Source organism: Vulpes lagopus, chromosome 17 (assembly GCF_018345385.1).
Source record: "Vulpes lagopus strain Blue_001 chromosome 17, ASM1834538v1, whole genome shotgun sequence".
In the NCBI taxonomy this organism is placed as follows: domain Eukaryota; kingdom Metazoa; phylum Chordata; class Mammalia; order Carnivora; family Canidae; genus Vulpes; species Vulpes lagopus.
In genome coordinates, this window is record NC_054840.1 from 9,891,343 (window position 1) to 9,913,424 (window position 22,082).

Here is a 22,082-nt window from a genome sequence, read left to right on the forward strand (position 1 = left end):
GTGTATCTACTTTATTCTTTACTTATAATTAACAAATTATGAATTGGATAATAGAGCATCAGTGATGGAGAGAACGAACATTGCTTTCTTGATTCCAAATTTAAGTTCTCATGAATTCAGTGAAGACGAGGTGCTTACTTTCTTGTCCACTGAGCCCTAGCCCAGAGGACAGAAATGTGTTGAGTGATTGTGTCTCCCATGGTGGGGTGGTGGGCAGGAGCACGCATGGGTCAGGGAGTAAGTAGAAGGTGGCATTCCGGAAACTGAATATTCACCTTAATACAAGTCTCTGCTGCAGTTAGACCTAGTGATGCAGGAAGCTCCTTGTCGACTGATTTGTTTTTTAGTCCAAACTCTTTTTATTTGAAGCTTAATTTGCACAGTATGAAATTCACATTGTAAGTGTACAATTCAATGATTTTTAAGGTAAATTTACAAACCTGTGCAAGAATCACCACAATTGAGTTTTTAGAACATTTCCATCACAACAAAAAACTTTCTGGCACTTTTTTGCAATCATCCCTTGCTCTCACTTCTAGCTCCAGGCAACTACTGGTCTGGTTTCTGATGGTATAGATTTATCTCTTCTAGAAATTTCATACAAATTGAATCATTCCTAGGCGATCTTTTGTGTCTGACTTCTTTCACTTACCATAAGGTTTTTCCATATTATTGCAAGTCCTTTTCAGGAGTTCATTCCTTATTAATGCTAAATAATATTCCATTGTGCGGATGTATCATATTGTTTATCCAGGCATTGTTTAGGTTTTTGGTGTTTTGGAGTTTGGGCTACAACATAAAAGGAATTTGGACTAAAAGATAAATTAATTGACAACTAGCTTCCGGCATCACTATAAAATAATGCTGTTATGAGTGTTTGTGTACAGATCTTCGTGTAGACTGTTTTCATTCCTCTTACGTAAATACCTGGGACTGGAATTGTTGACTCCTAAGGTAAGTATTTATTAACTTTTTAAGGAAATACCAAGCTGTTTTCTAAAATATACCCATGAAACAGCATTCTAGTTTGTATTAATTAGGCTACTTTGACTACCCTAGAACTTAATATAAGTGCAATCATACAATATTTATCTTTGGTGTCTGGCTTATTTCAATTAGCATAATTTCCTCAAAGTTCATTTGCATTGTAGCATATGTCAGGTTTTTTTTTATGGCTGAGTGGTATTTCATTGCATGTATATATGCCACATTTTGTTTATGTATTCATGCATTGATGGATGCTTAGGTTATTTCTACCTCTTGGCTATTTTGAATAGTTCTTCTATGAGTATGGATATGTAGATATTTCTCTGAGACCCTACTTTCAATTATTTTGAATATGCATGTAGAAATGGAATTGGTGGATCATATGTTTTTTTTTTTAAGATTTTATCTATTTATTCACGACAGACAGAGAGAGAGATAGAGAGAGAGAGAGAGAGAGAGGCAAAGACACAGGCAGAGGAGAAGCAGGCTCCATGCAGGGAGCCCGACATGGGACTCGATCCCGGGTCTTCAGGATCATGCCCTGGGTTGAAGGTGGCACTAAACCGCTGAGCCACCTGGGCTGCCTGGTGGATCATATGTTAAGTCTATTTTTAATTTTTTGAAGAAATTTCATTTTTTTTTATAGCAGCTGAACTTTTTTTTTACAAGCCCATTAATAGTGCACAAGGGTTCTAATTTCTCCCCCTGCTCACCGACACTTGTTATCCTTTGTTTTCTTGATAGTAGCCATCCAAATGGGTGTGAGATGACATCTCATTGTGTCCATATACATAACAGGATAATATTTTCATAAAGATTTTATGTGGCATACAAATTGATTTGGGGAAAGTTGCCATCTTAATAATATTGAGTCTTTCCGTCTATAACATTTAGATTTTATTTAATTTTTCTCATCAGTGTTTTTACTTCTTAGTGTTAAACTCATATAATTTTTTTGTTAAATAATTTCATAAGTATTCTTTTTGATGTTACTATGTGTAATTATTTTCTTAATTTTATTTTTGGGTTGTTCATTGCTAGGATATATAAATAAAATTGATTTTGAATATTGATCTTGAGTGTTGTGATCTTGATAAACTCACTTATTATAGTAGCTGTTTTTTTTTTGTTTTTCATTTTTTTGTTTTGTTTGTTTGCTTGTTTTTGATACCTTAGGATTTTCTACATGCAGGATCATATCCTGTATGAGTAAAATAGTTTTATCTCTTCCTTTTTAATGTAGGTACTTTTAATTTTTTTTTCTTGTCTTATAGTGTTAATTATAGCTACCAGTAAATGTTAAATAGGAGTGACAAGTGTTTACATCCCGGCTGTGTTTCTGATTTAGGGCAACCATTTAGTCTTTTTACCAATAATTGTGATGTTTGCTATAGGTTTTTCATAGATGCTCTTACCATGAGGAAGTCTCTTTGTATTCCTTGCTGCTGCTTCTTCCCTGTTTTTATTGATATGATCATGTTGTTTTGTCTTTTATTAATATGGCTTTTTACAATGCTTGATTTTTAGATGTCCTGCTAAGAATTCATTACTGGATATAGTTTTACTTGGTCGTGATTCATAATTTATATACTAGTGGAACAGATTTGCTAATATTTTGTGAAAGATTTTTATATCTAAGTTCCTGTGGGATATTAGTCTGTAGTTTTTTATTTTTTTCCTGGAATATTGTTGTCTACTTTGGTATTGGGGTTGTATTGTCCTCATAAATGAGTTTAGAAGTATTTCCTCCTCTTTTTGTAATTGTTGGATAGACGTTACCAGTAAAACAATCTGAGTCTGGGATTTTTTTTTTTTTTTCAGGGAAAGATTTTGAATTATTCAGTTTCTTTACCCTACTGTTCTATTCTGATTTTCTGTTAGTTCATAAGTAAGTTTTGGTGATTTGTGTTTTTCATTGAATTTACCCATTCAATCTAAGTTGTTTTATTTATTGGCATAAGGTTTTAGATTCCTTTATAATCCTCTAATATCTATAGGTCTATACTAATGTTCTTCCTTTCATTATTGATTTTGCTAATTTGTATTTTACTCTTCTTTTTTGGGATCAGTTTAGCTAAAGGTTTATAAGTTTTTAAGTCTTTTTAACAAACCTGATTTTAGTTTTATTGATTTTTTTCAAAAAATTTATTTTATTGATTCTGATCCTTATTTTCTGATTCCAATCTACTTTTGAAATTTTTACTTTCATTATTTCTCCCTACTTTCTTGAGTGAGGATTAGATTAGAATAATTGATTTTAGATCTTCTTCCTTTCTAAAACAACCATTTGAAGCTATAAATTTCAGTCTATCCACAGCTTTCACTGTATCTTATTGATTTGTTATGCTTCCTTTATAATCAACTCAAGATTATTTACTAATGTCCCTTGTGATGTATTTTTTATTAACAGTTACTTGGAAGGAAATTTCTCAATTTCTAAATATTTTGTGATTTCCCAAAATTGTTTGTTGCCGATTTCTAATTTTTTTTTTTTTTGTTGTTGTTGCTGAGGTCAGAGAACATATATTTTAAAAAATATTTTATTTGTTTATTCATGAGAGACACAGAGAAAGAGAGAGAGAGGCAGACACACAAGCAGAGGGAGAAGCAGGCTCCATGCAGGGAGCCTGATGTGGGACTTGATCCAGGGTCTCCAGGATCACACCCTGGGCTGAAGGTGGTGCTAAACCGCTGAGCCATCCAGGCTGCCCAGAGAACATATTTTATATGCTTTCAAAACTTACAATTTATTAATACTTGTTTTATGTGGAGCATATATGGTCTATCTTAAGAATGTCCCATATGAGCTTGAAAGAATTCATATTTTGTTGCTGTGAGGTTAAGGTTTCTTTAAATGTCTGTTAGATTAAATTACTTCATGGTGGTGTTTAAGTTTCTTATATCCTTACTGATTTTCTGCCTACCTATTTCATTAATCTCTGAGGATGGGTATTAAAATTTCTAATTGTATTTTTTAACTGGCTTTTACTCCTTTTCAAGATTTTATTTATTTATTTTGAGAGAGTGAACAAGCACAAGTGCTAGAGAGAGAGAGAGAGAGGGAGAGAGCACATAAGTGGGGAGAGGAGCAGAGGAAAGGGGAGAAGCAGATGCTGTTGAGCAGGGAGCCCAATGAGAACTTGATTCTGAGACTCCTCCCAGACCTCTAAGATCATGACCTGAGCTTAAGGCAGACACTTAATCAACTGAACCACCCAGGCAGCTGCTTTTACTCCTTTTAATTGTATGTGCTGTTGCTTCATGTATTTTGTGGTTCTTTTGTTACATATATAATTGTTATGGATATAAATGATCATAAATATAACTTTCTGTTTATTGACTCATTATTATGAAATATCCCCCTTTGTCCTATTCTCTTTTTTGTCTTGTTAATATAGCCACTGCAGCTCTCTTTGGATTATTAATTTCAAGGTATATATTTTCCATCTTTTTACTTTTAATCTATTTGTCTTTGAATCTAAAGTCAGGCTCTTATCAATGGCATATTGTTGGAACCTTTTTTTTCTTTTTTGCCAAGTCTGACAATTTCTGTCTCAGTTGGTATGTTTAATGATGTAATTGGATTTACATCTTCCATGTTGCTATTTTTTTTCTATGCCTTTGTCTTTTTTTCCTTCCTTGCTGCTTTCTTTTCTGTTAAAGATTTTTTTTTATTGTGGCATTAAAATTACTTTTTTTGGATATCTGTGTATCTGTGTGTGTGTATGAACATGCATATGCATGTATTTATTTAGTGGTTCTAGGTATTACAATATACATCTTATAGCACTTCACATTAATACTGACTATGGTAAAATATTATAACTTGGCTTTGTTTTAGCTCTATTTTCTTCCCATTTTCTGTGTGGATTATATGTTATATATCAATTTATAAATTCACAATATAGTGTCAGTGTTATTGCTATATATAAATTTATGCTATTGAAATAAATTGAAAACAGAAAAAGGGAAATATTTAAATATATTTTTATTTTTATCCACATAATTGTGTTTCTGGGGATCTATCTCTCTTCTGGTGGATTTACTACCTTTAACCTTAAAACCTCTTTTTAGTATTTCTTGTAAGGCACATCTGCTAGTAATGAATTATCTCTTACTTTGTCTATTTGGGAATGTCTTTGCTTTCATTTTTGAAGGATAGTTTTCCTGAATATAGAATTATTTTTGGCAGTTTTTTTCCTGTCATCACTTTGTATCATTCTAATGCTTTTTGGTTCCCGTTTTATTTAGATGCAAAATCAATTTGTTATTCATATTTATGTGCTCTTATATGTGATGAGTAATTTTTCTCATCCCTTTCAAGTTTTTCTGTTTATCTTTGACTTTCAGTAGTTTGGTTATGATGTGTCTTGGTAAGTAGGGATCTCTTTATATTTATCTTTCTTGAGGCTTGTTGAGCTTTTTGGATTTTTAAAGTAATAATTTTTAAGTTAGGGGCCATGATTTTTTCATATATATTTTTCTTCTCATTTCTCTCTAATACTCTTCACTAAATGTATATGAGTTGCTTGATGATGTCCCATAGGTCTGTAAGGCTGTTTTCATTTTCTTTAAACTTTTACATTTTACTTTTTAAATTAGATAATTTATCTCTTTCTTCAAGTATACTGATTTTTTTTTTTCCATTTCAAATCGTTCAAATTCTTTTTAGGTCATAATCAAGAATTTTCATTTGGAGAGCGCCAGGGTAGTTCAGTGGTTGAGCATCTGCCTTTGGCTCAGGTCGTGATCCTGAGGTCCTGGGATCGAGTCCTGCATCAGGCTCCCTGCGAGGAGACTGCTTCTTCCTCTGCCTATGTCTCTGCCTCTCTCTGTGTCTCTCATCAATCAATAAATAAAAACTAAAAAAAAAAAAAAGAATTCTCATTTGATTCTTTTTTATGATTTCCATTTTTTTTAAGCAGCCCTTCTATAACCTTCTCTTTTTTTCAGAATCATCCCATTAAATGTTTGGCTAGTCCATTGCTCACCCTAATTGAGACCAAAGTCTCAAGTTGTCAGGGCTGTAGTTTTTCCTCATTCATTTTTAACCAGATTTGTTAGTTCATTGATAATGCCACTGTAAGATTTTTCCCTCTGCCAGGAGTCAAGCACACTCTCTCTTCAGTCTTACCCTAGTAACATTGACCAACTTGGGAAGGGAGATAGAAGAAAGGAGCAACCCCATCTAAAGAACACATAGATTTTTGCTGCTCTTCAGTAATGCTGTAGTAGTTTTCCTTGAGTAAATACTTCTCAACATCTTGTTTGCTTTTGGTTGACTTCAGAGCCCTGAAATAGTTTTAAAAAATTTATTATCCAGTTAACATTTGTTTTATGGGGATAGAATTATTTACTGACATCTTCACTATTATCAGTCAGAGAGACTGGAAGACTTTGAATTCTATTTTTGGGATATTTGAACTATTTATCTTACAGAAAAGGTAGTATTGTGATTTCAATAAAATGGTAGCAATCATTTGGATGCACTACTTTGTGTCATCTCTCTGGTAGGTGATTTTCATACAGGATGTATATTTTTCACAACAACTCTGCAAGGTACATATTGTCTTCATTTTATAGGATCAGAAGGGTAAACAATTTTCCCTTTTAAGCTGTTATTAACAGTGTCATTGATTTTGCCTCTGTTGACACTGACTTAGATAGCTTAGGTATAAGGAAGGAATGTTCAAATAGAATTTTTAGTCATTTTTATCCCAGTAAGTCGGTGAAATTTGATGCAACCAACATTTCTCAAGTACTTAACCAGTGTCAAGCAATGTTCTAGTTGCAAAGTGTGAAAGATAGGGCTGCGGGGAGGAGAATCGAAAGAAGGTGATATAAAGCATGCATAGGCCAGAATAAGACATGGTCCTCCCTCTCAAGGAATTCATAATCATGAAAGGGAAGACAGATGTATTCAACTAACTGCAATGCAACTGAATGGTATGACACATGATTCTTAAACTTTATTGAGCATTCAAGTTACATGGTAAGCTGCAGACTCTGATTCAGTGGTTCTGAGTGGGACCTGAGATTCTGTATTTTTAGCAAGTTTCCAGTTTATGGTGGTGCTGCTGATTTATAGATTACACATGGAGAGGCAAAGCTCTAGTTCTGATGTAAGCAAGGAGTTATAAGGGCACATAAAAAATATGTAAATTTTGCTGCAGTTAGTTGAGGAAGAAAACTCATTTCAGAGAGATTAAATAATTTGCCCTTCTGAGCTATTTTTTATAATGCCATTGAGATATATTGGAACTGGATAACATTTGATCTTGGTCTAATATGATAAATAGAATTATAATAGGAAAGCTAGCCTTTCCAAGTGGAGAGGAAAACTTTGGCAAGACATAGAAATACTATGTTTATGTGTGTTCTTAATAGGAAATACCTTTAAAGCATCTTTCTTTTTTCTTTTTTCCTCTCCCTGAAACAGAATACCCAGTTAGGAGTAGTTCCAAATATGAGGCTATATATATTAGGATAATGTTTGCTGAAGTATAAAAAGAACTCCCAAACCTCAGTGGCTTAAACAGTAAAAGTTTAATTTTTACTCACCCAGAGTTCAACATGGATCTCTAAGACATCTCTTTTAAACATCTCCCTCTCTCTTGATTTGGGGACTTTAACGTGTAGCACCACCTCTTGAATATGTTACTTCCGAGGTCACCCTACATCCATCTAGCAAGCTTGCAGAACGGTAAAGGGGGTAGTTTCTTACCACCTTGCCAGTAGCAGTAAAATTCATTACTTCTCACATTCTGTTAAATTATCATAAGCTCTACCCAGATTGTAGATTCTTCTCCAGAATAAGTATAGAGATTGGATCTAGAGAACAAGAAGTTGCAAATCATTAACATATAAATGGTACATTTTCACATACCTAGGAACTTAAAAGTATTGTAATATAGTATGTTATAGTACTGTGGTAACTTTCTAATCTTAATGATTTTGTTAAGTTTTATATCTCTTAATTAAGAGATATATATATTTTTTTAATTTTTTATTTATTTATGATAGTCACAGAGAGAGAGAGAGAGAGGCAGAGACACAGGCAGAGGGAGAAGCAGGCTCCATGCACCAGGAGCCTGACGTGGGATTCGATCCCGGGTCTCCAGGATCGCGCCCTGGGGCAAAGGCAGGCGCCAAACCGCTGCGCCACCCAGGGATCCCAAGAGATAGATGTTTTAAGTGTGTTCTATAATTCTACTCTTACAGAATACTTCTAATTTTGTTGTTCAAAAGTTTGGTTTCTGTAAGGTTCACGTGCCTCCCACCCCTACACTGTAGGTAATGGATGAGACAAGTAAAAGAAGAATCTCTGTTTCTCCCTTCAATTTAGTAATGCCTAGTCAAAAATGAAAGTAAGCAGAATAAGTTAGAAACAAAAACTAAAAAATGTGATCCCTGCATAAGCAATTATAATTATAGTTTTTTTGTAAAGGAAGGAAAAATGTTCATATCTGTGGACATAAAAATTTAATATATTTTAAGACCCGGGAAATTGAAAGTAAAACACATTATCTGTATTAGCATAATTCAGTAAAGGAAAGGACTTAGGCTGGAAGAAGGAAGATCTTGGTTGTAACTCAAGCTCCAATATTTTGTATCCATTTGGCTTTGACCTAAGCTTTATGAACTTGGATTTCCTCGTCTACATAATGGGGATCATAGAGTCTTTCCCTTCCCTTGAATGCTTATTTTAAAAATAAGAAAAATGACATATGGCATATACAGTCTTAATACTGAGAAAAGTAATATTTACTTTTTAAATTAAAAACAATTTTTTTTTGAGAAAAGTAATATTTAAATATAAGATGCTCTAGGAAAGAAAATTTCCAAGAGTTGACTGTTCTTTTCAGCTACTGTGAAGGCACAAGATTTTTTAAATTCTGTTTCTCAGTCATTTATTTTAATTTTGCAACTTTCCCTCTCCCTCCCCCACCACCTTATTTTTACCATATGTTATATGTGCCATGCTCTGTGGTAGCCTTAGAAGGATTTAAGACAAAGTTTTTTTGTTTTTTTGTTTTTTTTTTTCCTTCCGTGAACTTCTGTGGTATGATGGAATAGAGACACCAAAAGGTGTCGTAAAAACCAATATTGTATGGGCTAGTAGAGATCTACTTTGGGTATGAAGAGAGTATGGAGGATGGGCACCTCCCACAGCAAGAGGAAGGAGGGCAAAGAGGTTCCTAGACCTGTGGGAGTAACTTAGGATGAATCTAGAAGAAGAAGTAGGAGTGTGCCAGGCAAAGAAGATGGTAGAGAAGGGAAGGTCTCCCTGGCGGGTGAAACTCCTGAGCAAAGATACAAAATGAGGAACAACTAGTTTAGAACCTACAGGTAGAACCTACAGGTAGAGGCACTTCTTGGTGTGCACTTTTGAATAGTTAATATTTTCTAAAGATGTTTTATCACCAAGGGATGCTCATTACTGCTTATTCAGGCTCCTACTAGATTAGCTATATTTAGTTTTTTAGCAGTGTTGTTCAAAAATAACACATCTCTCTATTTGGGGTTGACATAGTGGGAAGGCTATGAGTCATTAGAATTATACACACCTGGGGTCATTTCCTGGCTCTGCCACCCACTCACCATGTGACTAGGCCTAAGTTATTTAAACCATCTGAGCTTTCATTTCTTTATCCTTAAAACAGAGACAAAAATAGTTATGCTTGAGAGTTGACTTTTGAAGATTCAATGATATGTTTTTAACATACTTAGGATAGTATGAGGCCATACTAGCTCCTGAGTAGATGGCAGCTGTCACTATTATATTGGTCGATATAAAGTCAATTTGTATTTTGAAATGGTAAATAAAATGTATTGGATTTTAGTAATCATAGAATAACAAAACTATGATTTAATGTATCTAAGTTACTTAGGTTGACATACTGGCCTTTTCAGTCATATTTTGTTTCTGTTTTAATAGACAAAATCTCAAATATTATCCAATGTACTGGATGTTGCCCACCAGTTTATCAAGGAAGTTAATCCAGATGAATCCAAAGGGGAGAATCGTTCTACAAAAGAGATTAGGAAAAGTCAGCATCAACCTAAACCTCTTCTTCTACAGGGGAGCAACCCTGAGGTAAGCTATGGAAAATAGAATAGATATTTTCTGTCATACATGATCATGGAGACCGTCATTTGTAGGCTTAACTAGAGCTATAGAATTTTGCAGTTTATCACATTGGTATTTAATATTTGGATTTGTTTTTTGTTTTGTCTTGTGATTTAAAAACATCTAGACTAAAAATCCTTGTAAGGAAACTTCTTTGATTCCATTGAACACTGATTTTTTATTTTTATTATTTTTATTTTTATGAATGGTTGTTTGACCATGTTGCTTTCTGGACATTTCTACCATGTCAGGAAATGAATGAGTATTTGGGAGAAACATGAAAAAAAGAATAGCACAACCCACTATAGCAATTTTATTTCAGTCAAGATTTCAGAGAGGCTAAAAATACAAACCCTTTCCAAGTTTTTTGGTTGTTGTTGTTTTGTTGTTTTGTTTTTGTTTTTTTGCTTTGTTTTTTATTTTGGCTTATTTTAGGTGACAGGCAATTTTACAGTTATTCAAAATTGGATTTTAATCCAATTTAATCCAAATTCTGGTCGTTATTCAGATTGACCACTGATCCCATGATGTACTAGATAAGTTTTCATCAGTTCATACCTATATTTTGTAATAGACTTGTTGAATTGGTTCTTTAGAAAGAGGCAATCTTCCTCAAATGTTGACATATGTAATAATCCTCATTCTTTTAGATGCCACTCATCTTTCCACTGTAGTTCAGAAATCATAACAAACCTGGCCAAAGTCAAACAGCTTGTTACCTGGCGACAGGATGACTTGGACTTCAGTTTTTTTGTTGGGTTCCTAACCCATGCTCACAGAATAAAGAAGAAAACATGCTTTTTCTCATAGGACCTCTTGCCAACAAAGAAACTGTGCTTGAAATGTCCAGGAAAGTCAGTGTTTTTATGTGGAGTTCACTCTAATAGACCTGTCAAGGGTGATTGTGAAGGATCCCTGATGAGCTATGGCCTCGTTATTGTGATAGTGACGTGTTGAAAACTGACTCTGCCAAACACTGTCCTACATCTTTTACATGTATTATTTCTTTCTGTCCTCTCTTAATTTTCCCCTTCTTTTTCCAGGTGAGAAAATCAGTGACAAAGATCAGTTTTTATAATTGCCCAAGGTATCATTGCTAGTGGGCCTTAGATTGGAACCCAAACGTTAGGACTCCAAATTATTTGCTTTTAGCTACTACACAGAGGCTGTGGTTTTAAGGGTTTCTCCTTACTGCCTGCCATTTTATCTCATTTATCTTAACAATAAAAGTGATAAATTAACATTTGTTAAACAACTTTCATTAGGCGTGGTGCTTAATCCTTTAATTGCCTTCTCTTATCCAATAATCATGATAACTATATAAGTTTTGCATTATTACTCCATTTAACAGATGACAAAAGCAGAGAGGAACTTAGTAACAAGACCTATTAGAAGGCTTATGCCTTTGCCTGTGCTTTTAATCCCTACAATAAATGCTACCTCTTGTCCCCATTGGTGACTGTATGTCTATAGATCCTCTCTACTTTTTGTCCTAACTTAAAAACTGTTATTTCAGTGGTTTCATCCAGGAGTATACATTAGAACAAACTGGAAAACCATTAAAGAAACACACATGACTGAATTAAGCCTCTCTTTGGGTGGGTCCAGAGGTGTGGTTTTAACAACCACTCAGGTGTGTGTGTGTGAGTATTCACCACACACATACACTGTGGTGTGATTATCTGGTGAATGTCACTGCTGTCAACCTTTAGGTGTGCACCTGTACTCAGTGCACACTCTGAAGAGATAACCCCTTCGTATACTTAGTGCTCCTTTTGGCCAAAGAGCAGTGGCTCTCCAACTGTAATAAGCATCAGAAGCTCTGGGTTTAAGTTTATTAAAAAGGGTCCTTTCTTCTAGAAGGGGATATTAAAACATATCTTACGTATGTGGCTTAGAAGGATAATAAACATACAGCACTGGATTCCGTGTAGTTTTTCAAATTTCCTAGTCCCTTCAGTACTGGTTAGAGTAATGATGGGCTCTGAGTGGAAGGAGCATATCACAATCCTGGGCTCAGGCACTTAAAAACCAATGTCCAATCCTCTGACTTTTCCTATCCTGCCACCACTGTGAGGAAGCCAAGTATTCCAAAGGCATAGATATAAAAGGCAGATGTCTTATATCTCCGATTCATTGATTGGAAAAGAGCTGCTCTGGAGACCTGCTGGAATCACTGCATACTTAAACCATTTTATATTAAGCATTGAGTTTTCAGTGCTTCATTAGTACAACACACACACATACATACACTCATATTGATTACTGGATACCTATAAATACCTTCCCACATACTTCTAAAATTCAGTATTTTCTTTTCTTCCTCTTCTCCTCCCCCTCCTCCCTCCTCCTCCTCCCTCCTCCTCCTCCTCCTCCTCTTCTTCTTCTTCTTCTTCTTCTTCTTCTTCTTCTTCTTCTTCTTCTTCATCTTCTTCTTTTTTAAGAGAGAGCATGAGGGAAGGGTTGAGGAGCAAAGGAAGAGGGAGAGAGAATATCTTAAGTAGGCTCCATGCTCAGTGCAGAGCCCAACATGCAGTTTGATTTCATGACCCTGAGATTATGAGCCAAAATCGAGAGATGGCTGATTAACCAACTGAGCCACCGAGGTGTCCCTAAAATTCAGTATTTTCAAACCAAATTCACCTCTCCTCCAAAACCTGTGGATGTCACTATTAGTAACAGCCTATCTTCTTGCTTTCCAGATGAGCCAAGAACCATTATTTTCTGTAGTCCTTTCTCTTCTTCCTCTGCACATCCAGTTGGCTACCATGTCTCATGCAGTCTACCGTCTAAAAACTTGCTTGAGTATTTGGTCCCTTCTATCCTTGTTGCTATTCCAAATACTGAGATTAGTTTTTTTCTTAAAGTGCAAAAGGCTTCTAACACAGAACATGGATTTCATCCTCTCCCTTTCTAGAAGTCAATAATAATTCCAGCTTTGTACATATGTATTTCTTTACACAAATGTTAATATGTTAAATGCTACTCTGCAGATATGCTTTTTATACTTAAAATGATATAGTACTGATATTCATGTGAGTACATTTTATAGCCTTTTCATTCTATATAGTGGTTATAAAACACCCCCAGTTAATGGATACAGAATGACCTTAAAATATAAAAATTTAAATTAAAAAAAATTAAATTCCCACTGATCATCATTCACATTATTTCAATCTTTTGCCAGCACAAACTATAGTATAAAGAGTAATTTTGAAATATTTTTGCATATATATATATCAATATGATAAAATTCTGAAATTCTTAGTTGAAGAGGGTCATGCATATGTGATGTTGATAGGTATTATTAATGAACTGTAATGTTTTAACTGGTTTCCTTGCATCCAAACTCACTATACCTTAATTCCCTTTCTCCCACACTACTATGTAGGACTTTTAAATGACTTTGAATTTCCATTATGTATTAATATTTGATTTCCTCTGTATGGTGGCAGGATCCTCCATGATGGGCCCAGATCATTTTTTACACTCTATATTTTCTCACATCCTACCTTTTACTATTGTAGTACAAACTACTAACAGTTTTATGTGACTGTGCTCTTTGACTCCATGTTTTAGCATATATTCTGGTCCCTGTCTCTGGAGTATGTCCTTGCCACATTTTGCCCATAGAGTTCTTGTTTATCTGAGTCCAATAACTTGTTTCTTGCACCTGTTTCTATTGTGGACTTTTTAACCTGTGTTTCTGTGGCCGGCAGCTGGCACAGTGTCTTCAGGTTCCCAGATGCTTTTTGTTTATATTCAGAATGTTGGACACATATTTAATGCTCTTTTCTCAATTATACTCTTAAACAATCTGCCTGTTTATTTTGCAATTAAGGGGTGAACATAGAGGATTCTGCTTTTGTATCTAGAAGATACACAATGGAGATTTAGCAATTTGATCAGTGTAGATAAATTCACATTGCTAATTCAGCATCGGTATGGACTTTATTTTGCTTTATTGTCCTAATTTGGCTGTTTTCTCTGATCCAGTGGATAACTGCCAAATCCTACCTTTATTTTCTTCTGTGTGTTCTCAGTGGATCTATATTTTGTACCGAATTCATCCTTTCCTCTTTCATTATGCTGAGAAACATGAGATGCTTCATATGCATTAATTAATTTGTTCATTCATTCAACTAACTTTTAATGAGTACCTACTTTGTGCCAGGTGCACTGTTCTTGGTACTGAGGAAAAAAAAAAAAACAAATACCTGATCTCATTACATTCTAATGGGGAGATACAGGCAAGAAACAAACATGTGGAGTAAATTCACCCAGAGATGCTATTCAGAGAAAAATATAGCAGGTAAGGGAATGGAAAGTGGAGGGGTAAAGGGGCTATATTTGTAGGGTCATCACCTACTCAAAGAGTATTCAACTGCCACCTACTCAAAGAGTAGGTTGACATACACACCAACTGAAATGAGTGGAATGGCTATGTGAAAATATGGAGAAGGGTCACTCCAGGTGTTGGATATGGCTAGTAGAGGGCCCTCAAGCGAGAACGTGCTTCATGGGCTCTCAGAATTGCAAGAATATAAATTTGGCTGGAGCCCAGTGAATGAAGAGGGGAATTAAGGAAGTGAAGTAAAATGGCAAGGGAGTAGAAAGTCTGTATGCAGGACCCTGTAGGTCCTAGTAGGAACTGGAGGTTTCATAGAGTCTTTGGAGGGTTTTGAACATAGTGGGGACATGATCAGATACACATATTTAAAAACCTGCTTTTCTCTGCTGTGGGAAGTTTGCAGAGAGCAGATTGGAGAAGTAGGAGGAATAGATTCACGGCCATTGCCACTTTCCAGGGACAACACTGGTGAATAACATGATGATAAATCCTCTGTCATGCAGGCTCTAGTTGTAATAATTTTTCAAGAGACCATTTATAATTGTTGATATGATTTTATTTTATTTTATTTTTTTTGTTGATATGATTTTATTTTATTTTATTTTTTTTGTTGATATGATTTTAAAGAAATCAAGTAAAGCATATAAGTAGGTACCACTTAAAAACATTCTCTTTTTAAGTTAAAAAGTAGTGTATGATTTGAAATGCCTAATAATGAATGCTACCTGTGTTTTAAGATATGGAAAATTTAGGAAAGCACACTTAGATGCACTTTTTAATTGAATTAGGTAGAAGTCCCAACCACAAAAGGAACAGAGTGTTCAAATCCAAAAGATAGGCTTCTACGTGAAGAAGGATCATGTGATGAAGGAGTTTCTGCCCAGCCCGTTCAGGAAGCTTTAAATCAGCAGAGAACTGGACATCATGATGATAACGAGAAGCAGAAGTTACACACAGCGAAAGCAGGTACAGCTATTTTTATAAAGTGTAGGTTATAAAACAAAGCTGAATTTATTGTATTTATCTCCGTTCTCTGTGAACATAAATGCAGTGTTCAAAAACTGTGTGCATTAGGGTAATATTTTGATATAACTCCTCAAAGAGCATTCACTGCACAACCAAGGGTAAGTGGTTTAATAATTATAGAGCCCTAGCGTGAGCACCGGGGAGTTGTGTGTTTGTTTCCTATGTAAATTCGAACTGTTAAATGAATGAATAATTGGATGCTCTCAGCTCCCCGCACTCCTTGCAGAAAGTTTTTGTCAGGACAACTGTTCTTTTATAGATTTAAGTAGACATAAAACAAGAGGATCGCTGGGACAGAGAGTAAAGAACTTTTTTATATGTCTCTTGAAAAAATATATTTCAAGGACGGCTATTCAGCTTAAGAGGAATAATTGATTTGTTCTTTGTTTTTGTTTTTTCTTCCCAAAGGGATATTTCTTGTTTTTATTTTTCCTTGATGACTTTTGCACCCATATTCTAGACACTGAAGATTGGATGACTAAGGTGCATACTCTCTCTATTTCCCAGAATCTCTTGAGGAATGTCATGCTTTGAAGTGTATTTGATTTATTAATTTTATTACTCAGAATCTTATAGAGACTCCAGTTGCTTTTTACTGAAAATAAAATATTAGGTAATAAATTTCAATCATGTATGTTCCTTGACAGCATCCAATTTTATTATTTTTATTTCATTTTTTTTCCCAGCACAGGAACTCTCCTGATTATTCATCCTTTTTTTTTTTTAAGATTTATTTATTTATTCATGACAGACACACACACACAGAGAGAGAGAGAGGCAGAGACACAGGCAGAGGGAGAAGCAGGCTCCATGCAGGGAGCCCGATGTGGGACTCGATCCCAGGACCCTGTATTCACGCCCTAAACCAAAGGCAGATGCTCAACCACTGAGCCACTCAGCTGTCCCTGATTATTTATTCTTTATGGCAGTGTAATTCCTAATGTCAAGGTATCACATACCACCTTCCAATTAGAATTGGATCTTTTACTAAATAATGTTCTCTTTGAAATATCTTTCCCTACCCTTGTTCTTGCTACATCAATTTCATTAATATTTTCAAGATTTTATTTCTGTACTCTTTTTATAACATGTATCTTAGTATATGTTGTTGTATGTGCCTTTTATTTGAACTTTCATATTTCAATGTATTTTTTACTTTTCTACTCTGAAATGGAGTAAGCCTTCTATAAAAACACCTTTTTTGGTTGTCTACTTTGAAAGATACAGTGTTTAAAATAATAAAAGTACTGATTTGATAAATCAGATAGAGGAGAAAAAATTTTCATAGTGGAAATAACTATAAGAATAATATAATGATTATTTTACATGTTTTTGTTATAACAAAAAGGTAACCAAGAAGAAAATGAAGGTTCAAGTTGAATTCAATCATGTGGAGATAATCAATGTTAATATGTTGGTGCACGATTTTCGATAGACACATTGCACAAACACAAGGGTGAATGAGGTGACACTATACATACTATTTGTAACTTTTTTGCTTAGATTCTATCATGCTCAATTTTCCATATAAATAGAATTATACATCATCATTTGTAACTGTTGCATAATATTCTGTATGCCATGATTTACTCAATCAGAATTTTATTGACGAATATTTTGCTCTAAGTCTCCCTATGGTAAAAAAAAGTTATGATGACCATCTTAACTATTTGGGTACTTGTACAATTACCTTAAAATAGATTTTAAATGTGGAAATGATGTGTCAGTGGTTGCTGAAGAGAAATCATTAAGATGAGGATTTCTGTTGATAATATGTGATTTTTTTTTGCCCCAGAGTATTATATATAGGACTATGTGTGTATCGTATGTATATGTTTGTAAATATTTTTCTTCCCCCAGCATATTAAGTAGATACAAAAGAATATTTAGTAAGTTTGTATACCCTCCGGAGAAAAACAAAGCAGTAAGCACCTGTTCTCTGTCTTTCCTCTTAAGAGATTGTCACTAACTTAGATTCTGTATTTTTTCATATAATTTTTTCATTTCATTTAATTTTTTCATTTCATTTCATTTTCATTTCTGTATTTTTTCATTTCATAAAAAAAATTCCTTGTAGTTTACTGCATGTGTCTCTCTAAAGAGTACATTGTTAAATATAGATGTACTTGAACATTATGTGAGTGGAAAGCTAGTGTCTATTCTTTTGCAACTTATTTCACTCACTATAATTTACTGAGATTTACCCATGAAGATATACATAGTTGTATTTTATTCATTTTTACTGCTTTAATAGTCTTCTGTTACATGAAAATACCACCACTTACCTGTTTAAATGTTGATGGGTTTTGAGGTCGATTCCTATTTTGCCGTTACAAACAATACTGCTATGAATATCTTTGTATAGGCCTCCTGGTACACATTTGCTCACATTTCTAAGATGTCTTTTCCTGGATGTGGAAAGCTGGGTCATAGGCTGTCTATGTCTTTGACTATACTAGATAAAACTGAATTATTTACCGAAGTATTTGTATCAGTTTATATTCCCACTTGCAGTATATAGGAGGTTTGGTTGCCTCCCATTATCATCAACACTTTGTCAGATTTTAAAATTTTTGCTGCTCCAATAGAGATGAAATGGTATATTTACTCTATGTAACTCATTACAAATTATATTATCTTTTTATAGGCTCCTTGGCCATTTAGCTTAGTAATATGCTTTGAATTTCCAAGTTTTCTAGTTATTTCTGTTATTGATTTCTTTTTTTTTCTTGTTAAAGATTTTACTTATTTTTTATTTGATAGAAAGCAAGAGAGAGAGAGAGAGAGAGAGAGAGTGAAAGAAAGGGGGGGGGGCATGAGCAGGGGGAGGGAGAAGCAGACTCTGCACTGAGCAGGGAGCCTCACTCGAGGGGCTCCATCCCAGGACTCCAGTATTATGACTTGAACTGAAGGCAGATGCTTAACCAACTGAGCCATGCAGGTGCCCTTCTGTTATTGATTTCTCACTTGATTTCATTTTGAGTGAACTCCAAAGGCTCAATCCTTCAGTGTGAAAGGCAGGTACTACGATGGCCTAGAAAGTTCAATGTAATCTGAAGTCTGTTATCTCTGTAATCTCAGCCCCTGTTATCTTCCTCCTGGCTTGCCCTGTTGCAGCTACATGGGCTGCCTGGCTGTTCCTCCAACACCTCCTCAAAAACATCAAAGCATATGTTCGCCTTAAGACTTTGGCACTGACTATTGATAAAAACACCTACATTCTACCAATATGAAGAATGGGGCATCTCACACAAATTTTCACAAAAGGTAGCCAGAGAACCATGGAACAAGGGAGCAAACTAAAACCTAAGTTATGGGCTCTAAGTGGCACTTTTCAGGGAGACATGTTTCATAGATCCATGTGTCCTAGATTTGTTTTCTATAAGCAATGCTAAGCAAGAGCTGTCCTGTTACATGCATTAGGTAACACTCTCCTTCCATAAATATCAATAATCCATGTGCCAGAAGGTCTGGTTATTGACATAAGCAAATTAACCCAGGGCACCCGCCCTCTTTATTTCCTGGAGGTGTACTATTGGTAATGGGATTGGAGAAGGGTCCATCACGGACCAGCTGCTTTACCTTCTTCCTCTTTATCACCTGACAAACCTGAGGGTCATCTTTCAAGCAGAGTGGTCTCTCTCTAGGACTAGACAGAAAAAAAGTGATTCCTCATAGTTTCAGCTTTCCTATCAAGAAATATTTTGTTTTGCACTGGAAAGAAGGACCCAGAGTGGAGGGATCTCCTTTTGCTCTTATCCTTAGTCCTGTTCTTTCAGTGTAGTACGTTCTGGGGGTTTCTCAGAACTTTCTCCCATTGCTTTCTTCAACATGGCTCTACTTTTTGTTAAGAATAGGGGTAGTATGACATCTATTCTTTTGGTTTCTTTCTGTTTCTGGCATTTGACTGTTCTGGAAGCTATTCACCAAAGGCTATGTGGTATGAAGTTGGAACTATTCTCTAATTTCAGGCTTCAAAAATTATTTTTCTCTTCCTTAGTTTTTCCTTTCTTCTCCTACTCCTGAAAGAAGTTTTTCTTTCTTTTCCTACTCCTGTGGTGGTCAGTTAGGAGAGAGGGGATAGCATCCAGGAAAGTGGAGAGACTGGTGATCGTGGATTTACACTGCTTTCTTTCCCAGAAAGCTCCATCAGTTTTAAATATCTCTGAATAGTGGTTTTTATTTAGTAGTGCTTCAGAAGCATCTTAAGCATCTGGAAGCAAATTGCCATGTAGATATAAATTCGTGAGGACAGTTGTCTCCTCCAGGTGCCATTCTGAGTTATTTATTCTCTGTTTCCCATAATGTGTAAATATTATTGTCAGTGGCTATGATACATACCTTTATGCATATGTGCATTTATAGAATATATAATGAATCTGTTTGTATTTATCTTTATCATGGAAAGAATTGGTTGCTTTTAAAAACCTTATGAATCATAAGATTCTTTCATTTTGAGAGGTTATTGAAGAAAACTGTCTATAAAGTCACTTTATAAATCACTAACATTTAACACTTTTGCATTAATTAAGCCTAGAACTATTGATTGCATGGATAAATATCAAGCATATTTGCTTCAAAAATGGTGAGTTCTGTATCTTGAAAGCTGTAATTTATAGATTAGTTTACATTAATTTTGCACATGATGTTTATTTTTATAGACTCATTGGAAGAATGTGAAGTACAAACTAATCTGAAAATTTGGAGAGAACCACTCAATATTGAATTTAAGGAAGACAGTCTATCCTATATGGAAAAATTATGGCTTAAAAAACACAGAAGGTATTTTCTGAAGCTTTGCATTATTAATAAGAAATATAAAAGCTATTTATGTTCCTGGCTTGTGTGACATGCTTTTTTGTAGCAATTTTATATGTGTGCTTCGTATTTGCATAAATAATTTTAAAGCAATATTAAATCCCTGTGAAGCTTCTACTGTTCTAATAAGAATTTAAATTTTATTTATATGTGTGATGCACCATTAATTTAGAGTTTGCTAGGAGAAATGCAAATGTGTATGTGGGGAAAAAGGCACAAATATGGTATAGAACTTAAGAATGATAGCAAAAATAATGCAACAAATGAAAGATTACTTTGTAAAGGTATTAATCTCATTTTTTACATTAGCATAAACTTTTGAGACTCTATTTCTCAGAATCTACTTAAGTTAATTAGACCTTTAATATTATAGTTTTATTAATAGTATTCAATTATTTTATTCAAAGGCTATCTCACTAGATGCATTATTTTATGAATTGTTTAAAAGCTAAACCATTAAATATTGGGCCAGAATTACGACTGAGTACATGTCAGAGTCATTCACAATTTTATGATTAAATAAGATCCATATTGAGAGATACCTTTAAAGGCTCACTTTGCCCTATAGCATTACTGCTTGCACTTTATTATGCCTATGAATCACCTGCAGACTGGCAAAATATAGATTCTTTTTCAGTAGATCTGGGTGGGGCCTGACACTCTGCATTTCTGAATTTCTAACAGCTACCAGCTGATATTGATGTGGGTAATTCTAGTCTCTGAACTGCATTTTGAGGAGCGATGTGTTGGAGGATCTGTCTAGAATGCATCTGAGGAGTGATCAGCAAGCCCTTGCTTCACCTTCAGTTGTATAAAACTATCTTCTGAGATGGCCCATTCCATCTCTGGAACATTCTGACTGCTGTAATATCTCCTACTGAGCTGTAATTTGTTTCTGACTGGTTTCTAAACGTGGTCTCAACCCTTACCAATTAAGCCAATACAGAGCAAATTGAATTCTTCCTCTCCGTGGCATTCCTTCAGATTTTTTAAGTCAGCCCTCATATCTTCTTTGAAACTTCTGTTTGACAGGTTACTATCTACTCCTATGCCCCTTTAACTGTTTCTCATGTGGCAGATTTCTATATATATATATATATATATATATATATATATATATATATATATATATATATTGAATACCGAGGAGGTGTAAAAGAATATTAAGATTTCCCACATATTCATTCAGCTTTCCACAATGGCAATATCTTACATAACCATAGTGCATGTATCAAAACCAAGAGATTAAAATTGGTACAATATTATTAATTGAACTACAGAGATTTCAGTTTCTCTACTGTCATCCTTATTCCACTTCAGGATCCAATCCAGGATTCCAAATTGCTTTTTATTTATGTATTTATTTTTTAAAATCAAATCTCCTTCCCCATTATAATTCCTCAGTCTTTCCTTTTCTTTCAAGACCTTGACATTTTTAAAGAGTACTTGCCAGGTGTTTTATAGGATATATTCAATGTGGATCTAGCTGACGTTTGCTTGTTTGTTTGTTTGTTTGTTTTTTCTCATAATTAAGTTGAGGTTGTGCATTTTGAAGAAGGACAACACAGAGAGGATGTACCCTTCTCACAGGGTCATATTGTCAGTGTATCTTATCATCAAGGTGTTAACCTGGTGGTAATGTGGTGTTCGCCAAGCTTCTCCACTGTACACTCATCTTTTCCCTTTGTAAATAATGTCTTGGGCTGTTACACAGAGTACCGTAGACCAGGTAGCTTATGAACACAGACATTCATTTCTCAGTTTCTAAGG

General features: G+C 34.7%; 1 protein-coding gene across 2 annotated transcripts in view; it reads left to right on the forward strand.

Annotated features, from left to right (window-relative positions):
- ZBBX (zinc finger B-box domain containing) overlaps nucleotides 1-22,082 on the forward strand; it is a 107,237-nt gene that overhangs the window by 43,454 nt on the left and 41,701 nt on the right. For both annotated transcript variants that reach the window (XM_041731940.1, XM_041731941.1), the window contains exons 7-9: nucleotides 9,926-10,084; nucleotides 15,257-15,434; nucleotides 20,156-20,276. In XM_041731940.1, the coding sequence (XP_041587874.1) occupies nucleotides 9,926-10,084; nucleotides 15,257-15,434; nucleotides 20,156-20,276 (458 nt within the window). The remainder of the gene's footprint in view (nucleotides 1-9,925; nucleotides 10,085-15,256; nucleotides 15,435-20,155; nucleotides 20,277-22,082) is intronic.